This window comes from Aptenodytes forsteri, unplaced genomic scaffold, assembly GCF_000699145.1.
Source record: "Aptenodytes forsteri isolate BGI_AS27 unplaced genomic scaffold, ASM69914v1 Scaffold7, whole genome shotgun sequence".
NCBI classification, from domain to species: domain Eukaryota; kingdom Metazoa; phylum Chordata; class Aves; order Sphenisciformes; family Spheniscidae; genus Aptenodytes; species Aptenodytes forsteri.
The window spans coordinates 755,101-761,283 of NW_008795919.1; the positions used below are offsets into that span (position 1 = coordinate 755,101).

Genomic DNA, 6,183 nt, shown 5'->3' on the forward strand with positions numbered 1-6,183 from the left:
ATTGTAGCCGGGGGTGCACGTCCCGCCCTGTCCCCCACCGAGGCGGGCAGCCTCTGAGTCCCCCACCATCGTCAGGTGCCTTCCCGGGAGAAGTGAGCAGTAGAGGGCAGGGAAGAGAGCGTGTGAGCACGTGCATCACTCCCCATCCGCCTCCCCGGCGCTGCTCTGCTGGCAGGCTCCTGCCCTGCACCGTCCTTTCCCCCATGGCCACCCCGTCCTGCCTGGAGCCCCCCCGGCAGGCTCTGCCCCGCGCAGCAGCCACGCATGAGTGCGTCGGGCCGTGGGGTGGCTGGGCCGTGGTGGGACCCGAGGTGCACGGGGAATATGGATTTTAATTACCCCTCCAGCCCAGACAGTCCTTGGCCGGTCCCAGCCGGGGGCTGCTGCAGCAGCCTGAATTTGGCACAAGACAGCCACATGGGTTTGCCCTCATTTATGTAAACCAGTTTTAGAACTGTTTTACATTAAAACTGTTTTAAATTAAATTATATAAAAATGATTTTATATTAAAACTGGGTCTGCTGAGCCCTGTGAGAACAAGGAAAACTTGATGTCATGGCTAATGCTATAAAGCGCAATTTCCAGCGAGGGCCCGGTTTATACCTTTGCCATAGAGGCAGACCTTGGCACCATGGCCCAGCGCTGCGGGAGGGATGGGGCCGGATCCCCTGGGGGTCCCTGCATACGGGGGGCCAGGGCCCAAAATGCCAAGGGGAGGTCCCAGTCCAGACCCAGCAAACCCTTCTGGCAGCCGGGCGCTGAGGGTCCGTGGGGCTGGGGACCCCCATGTGCTTTCTGTTTCATTTTCCGATGCTGCGGCAGCCTCCGCGCCCGCGGACCCAGCGATGGGGCTGGGACAGGCAGCAGGGGAGCTGCCGGGGTCTCGGGTCACTGCCGGGGGAGAGGAAAGTTTTCTTACCTCTCGGTCTGGCATGTGAACACTGTGGTGCTCCGCGCTTGCTTTTGAAGTGTAGTAAACACAGTATTTAAAAGAATACATTTTTAAATACACAGCTTTTCTATAAACAAGGACACTGCTTGCATAATAAACTAATAAAAATAACCTGCATTCTAGCCTGCAAAGAATGCTATTGGTTTCAAAACAAGCAGCATTTTATATGATAATTAAAAGCAGAAAACTCTCAAGACATGGGATTGAGTATTTTTCTTGGACTGAACTTAGGAGCTGAGAACACATCTCTATTTTGGGGGCAGTAAAATCTCCTGCACTGTCAGATATAGTTAACATAAGCGGGGTCAGAGCGAGATCTAGCTTGGGACACAGCCTGGCCTGAAGCACAGCACAGAATTAGTCAGGCGGTTTCACTCCAGCACCGCGTGGCTCTGGTCCCCTCTCATCCTGCAGTGTGCCCGTAGCTCGGCAGGGCGGCACAGTCAGCTCCCAGGGAGGACGTGGCAGGGAGGCACTGGCCCACCCGGGCACGTGTCCCTCGTGGGCACCTGCCCAGCGTGGGCAGCAGGGCTGATGGACAGGGCTGGGAGGCAGGGGGCTGGTGGGGAGACAGCACTGGGACTCTGTGAAGCGTTGGTGGCTACTTCTGGGTCCTGCTCCTCACTGCTGCTGCTGTCACGACCCTTGCGCCTGTGCTCAGTGCGGTGCTAGTGCCCGTGGGCATTGGGCACAGGGCCGTGACGCCCGGCCAGAGTGGTGCCGGGAGCCACAGCGAGCGTGTCCGTGCAGCAGGACCCCAGCCCTCGGGCTGCCCTGGTCCCTGCCCTTCCTGCTGGTGGTGCCGGTGTTTTGGGGCTGAAGCCGGTACGTGCAGAGGCCGGCCGTGCAGGCAGGCACTAACCGCTGCCTCTCTCTTGCTCTTCCAGTTAGCACTGAGCTGAGTCAGGGCTGTGCCAGAGGCTGTGACCTGTGCTCCGAGTTCAACGGGTGCCTGAGATGTTCCCCCAAACTCTTCATCCTTCTGGAGAGGAATGATATCCGGCAAATTGGGATTTGCCTACCATCTTGTCCACTGGGATACTTCGGCCTTCGCAATACAGACATGAACAAGTGCATCAGTGAGTACGGGGCTGGGAGGGAAAGGGCGAAATGCAGGGGGGTAGTGGTGCTTTGCAGTGCTTTGCAGGGGATCGTGCCGCCTCCAGTCAGGGGAGAGGAGATGCTGTGGCTCTACTGAAGGGGAGAAGGAGGTGCTGAGCAGGGCAGCGATCTACCCAAGGAATAACCCCATAATTCATGCTGATGTTGGCTAACGCACCTTGGGTGCCCAGGCGCTTCCCTGCCACGGCACTGTGCAGCCAGTGCAGCGTGCAGCCAGGCTCCTTCCCTTTGACCAGCCGCTAGATACTGCCCAAACAGTGCCCTCAGAAGGTGGGTAAGCATCCACTGCCCCCACATCAGCCCTTCCATGCAGGTTTTGACTTGAGGTTTGGCCTTCCTGGTCTTTGAGAGCCTCTGTGGGTCTCTCCGTGCTGTGGGCAGGTGGTGGCAATGGACCAGTGTTCCATTAGAGCAGAGGGCCACCGGCGAAGCCTTCAGGGCTGGGTTACCCCGTCGCAGCATGCTTAGCACCGCCCAGGTACGCTGTGGACATGGCATCCTGCAGGACAGTTGGGAAGCTCTGTTACTTGGGCTGCCAGACTGGCACCCTCTTTCTTTGGGAGGAAGGAGGAGGAGGGAGATCCTTTCAGCTTTTAAGGTACTGCTCGCACAAGTACCTTTTTTTCTCTCCTCTGCCCACTCACCATAGCCAAGCAGCTCTCCGAATGAGATCCTTGGCCTGGAGCTGCCTCTTTCAGCCAGAGACTGAAAAATGCGATCACTTCCCTGGCAGTTTCATGCAAACTGCCCACATGGCCAGATTTCCATCTAACTCCGTTTCTTTGCAGCCCGTACTGTAGCTGCAGCTGGAGCAGTTGATACGGGACTTTATTCTTTGCACTGTCCCACTTTGGCTGACTGATGCTTAAGCTGAACACCAGCCCAAACCTCTTCTACCCTGCCTGGTTTCGATCTGACAGCAGCTGCTGCTGGCTGTGAGAGCTGCAGCACAGTGGCTCTGTCCCGTACCAGGGAACGGTGCAAAGAAAACTGACTTCTGAGTAGCCCAACCAGGCCTGGCAGGACGTTCAGAGGCTTGCTCTGGCTGTTGGCAGACCCCGTGGAGTCAGGAGTGAACTCCAGTTAGCAGTCAACAGCTTCCTGAGTCTTTTGCTCACATCAGACTACATGACGGCTTTGTGGTTTTTTTCCCCAGAATGCAAAATTGAGAACTGTGAGTCCTGTTTCAGTCGAAACTTTTGCACAAAATGTAAGGAAGGTTTGTATTTGCACAAAGGAAGATGTTACGTCACATGCCCCGAAGGCTACTCTGCTGCCAACGGCACCATGGAGTGCAGCAGTCCTGGTAAGTGATGCTCAGGCACCTTTCACTGAGCTTTTTGTGCGTCTTGTCGGGCCCAGTCGCATGTATTGCTACAGTTTGGTTTAGATGATAAAACGAACCCCTCAGAGACGATGGCTCATCGTACCCATGTTGAGTGGGTGACGGTACAGGCCAGACCCAGCCCTTCAGCGGGCAGAGCCCTCTGGAAACCAGCCTAGACGGGGAGCAGCACCCCAGCGTTGCAGCCGCATGTTTGTGAAGCGTGACTCAGAGTTTGTGCAGTACAGCAAGGAAGGGGGTGCCTTGAAAACTTAGGAAGCTGCTGGGGAAACACACATACCCTTCAAGCCTACAGTGGGGGAGAGGTGCGATGGTGTGCAAGGACTCCGGGAAGTCCTGAGGCAGCAACGGAGAAACGAGAGTTACTGCTGGCCTCTCTTGTTATCTGGCAGCACAATGTGAAATGAGTGAGTGGGGGCCCTGGGGGCCCTGCTCCAAGAAGAGGAAGCTCTGTGGCTTCAAGAAGGGCAACGAAGACCGAACACGGCGGATTCTGCAGGCTCCCTCCGGAGACGTGTCTCTGTGTCCTGCCACCACGGAGGTACGGAGATGCACTGTGCAGAAGAACCAGTGCCCTGAAGGTGAGCAGACGTGGAATATCTCACCATCCCTCCCCAGCATCCTTTATTTGTCAGGCACAAGTATCCAGCCAATTGTCCAGTATCATAAATGTGCTGCGCATCTCACTACCCCTCTACGGTACAGGGAACACAACATGACAGCAGCTAGAAAGACCCCTGGGTGGAACTGGCACAGACCCCCGGATGGGTGATGCTCAGCACGGCTTGCCATGTGTCCCACGGGCTTTCAGCTGTTTTAGCTTCTTCCCTGGCCAGAGAGCAGCAAGGCAGCTGAGCAGCCCAAGGTGCACGCCTGTGCGCTGCGGTGAGGGGAGGGGAGTCGTCTTCTCCTCTACCAGAATGCTTAGGTCTGTGTTTTTCCCAGGAATTAGTGTCTTCAGGTTTGGTCATCCTCTTACGGGATGGACAAGGATTGCAGCTGGGTTGAGTGTTTTGAGGGAAATCGGTTCTGAGCAGTGACTAACGCCACAGGGATTAAACAGCCGGGCAGGGGGAGGCAGACACGGCTGATCTGTTCCTCTGATGCACACAGCAGCGTGCGTTAGCTAAGGGGCTTGGTATGCAGCCGCAGAGAAATGCAAGTGTTAACACTTCTGCTGGAGACCGACAATTACAAAGCTAAATCCTGATTTGATCCTTCTTCCCTGTTTATATTTAGGCAACAGCTCGCAATGCAAAGCACAGCCTGGCAGATAGGGCGGCTCTCGGGCACCTCTGTGTGTGCGGAGGGGCGCAGGCCCTTTGGGCCACCCCCGGCAGCAGCGGGCCGCGGGCCAGCTCGCTCTGCCAGAGAGACTCACGGTGCCCCTTTGCTTTACTGCAGGGAAAAGGAAGAAAAAGGAAGAGCAAGGAAAGCAAGATAATGCGAATGGGAACAGAAATCGGAAAGACACCAAAGACGCTAAGTCTGGCACCAAGAAGAGGAAGAGCAAACAGAGAGGGGCTGCGGTCCCCGCGACGTCTGCTAGCCCTGCCCAGTAGCTGCCCCTTTACGTCACCTGATGGCAAGACTTCATTGCTGCTATGTATATGAAAGCTTTATTGAACAACAGCACTGCTACACAACACGTACACATGTCCAGAAAGACAGACATATACTCCCAGACTGACCCACAGACCCGACAGAAACCACATACACAGTACTTAAGGAGGCTGCACACAGACACACACACCACCCAGGACTGCGGAAGGATGCTGCCCAGAAGAGGAGTGGGAGCACATATGGAGGGAAGCCCACCTCCCCAGGGCTCCGTGGGGGATGCTGCGGGGAGGAGAGGTGGAGTATGAGTCAGCAAAGGACCCAGACGCGAGACTTCATGACCAAAGGCCTCAACTTGAGACCGGCCGCGTGGCCCCAGCGCAGCACGGCTGCAGCCAGAGGGATGAGACTGGACCCGCACGGCCGCTCTCCCCGACCTGGGACCCGGACTCACACAAAGCCAGTGGCCTCCTTCTCTTACCCCCACCCTTTATTTTGTGTTTTAAGCTGTATGACTTTATCATTGAGAATACATGTTAAACGTTTGTGGTAAGAGGTCAGTGGTATCTGCCCTGAATCTGCTTCAAAGAGTTATTTCAAATTAAAAAACAAAAAACAAAATGACAACCAGCTTCCTGAGTGTGTGGTTCATGCCTTGGCCCCTATGGAGGCTGGTGTCCCACAGGACAGAGACTCACTTGTGGAAGGGAAACTCACCAAAGCTTTAAGAAAATCCCAGAAAATGTTGCCAGCTGCATTGCAGCCACAAATCAGCCGTCCTGCGCTCGCAGGACCCCAGCTGTGCTCCGCGGAGCCCCCTGAGGAATTTCCCACTGAAGGATCCAGTTAACATGCAGCAGATTGAGAAAATGAGAGGTTACAGCAAACCACAGGTTGCTGAAACATTGTGACTCCGCCTGTACAGTCACAGCTGCAGGACTCCATCCCAGGCTAGGGACACGCTCGTCCGTCTGCCCGGACACCACCCAGGCGCATAGCAGGAGGGAAGGTAGGCGGGAGGGGGAAGGCACAGTTCGGGCTCTGCAGAAGAGAAGCAAACTTCTAAGTTTGGTAGAAACTACTGGTCTGCATGCCACCAACTGGAATTCCCTGGATTCAGCACAAGCGCTCCTGCTCTGCAAGAGCCGACACCTGGGCAGAGGAACCGGGACGAGGAGCGTGCGGGACAGAGACCTGGTGAGAC

The 6,183-nt window shown here is 55.9% G+C and overlaps 1 protein-coding gene across 1 annotated transcript in view; it reads left to right on the plus strand.

Annotated features, from left to right (window-relative positions):
• The window catches only part of RSPO1 (R-spondin 1), a 5,855-nt gene extending 874 nt beyond the window's left edge, over nt 1-4,981 (plus strand). The window contains exons 2-5 of the mRNA XM_009284726.1: nt 1,840-2,031; nt 3,231-3,380; nt 3,812-4,000; nt 4,824-4,981. Coding sequence (XP_009283001.1) covers nt 1,840-2,031; nt 3,231-3,380; nt 3,812-4,000; nt 4,824-4,981 — 689 coding nt within the window. The remainder of the gene's footprint in view (nt 1-1,839; nt 2,032-3,230; nt 3,381-3,811; nt 4,001-4,823) is intronic.
• The last annotated feature ends 1,202 nt before the right edge of the window (nt 4,982-6,183 follow it).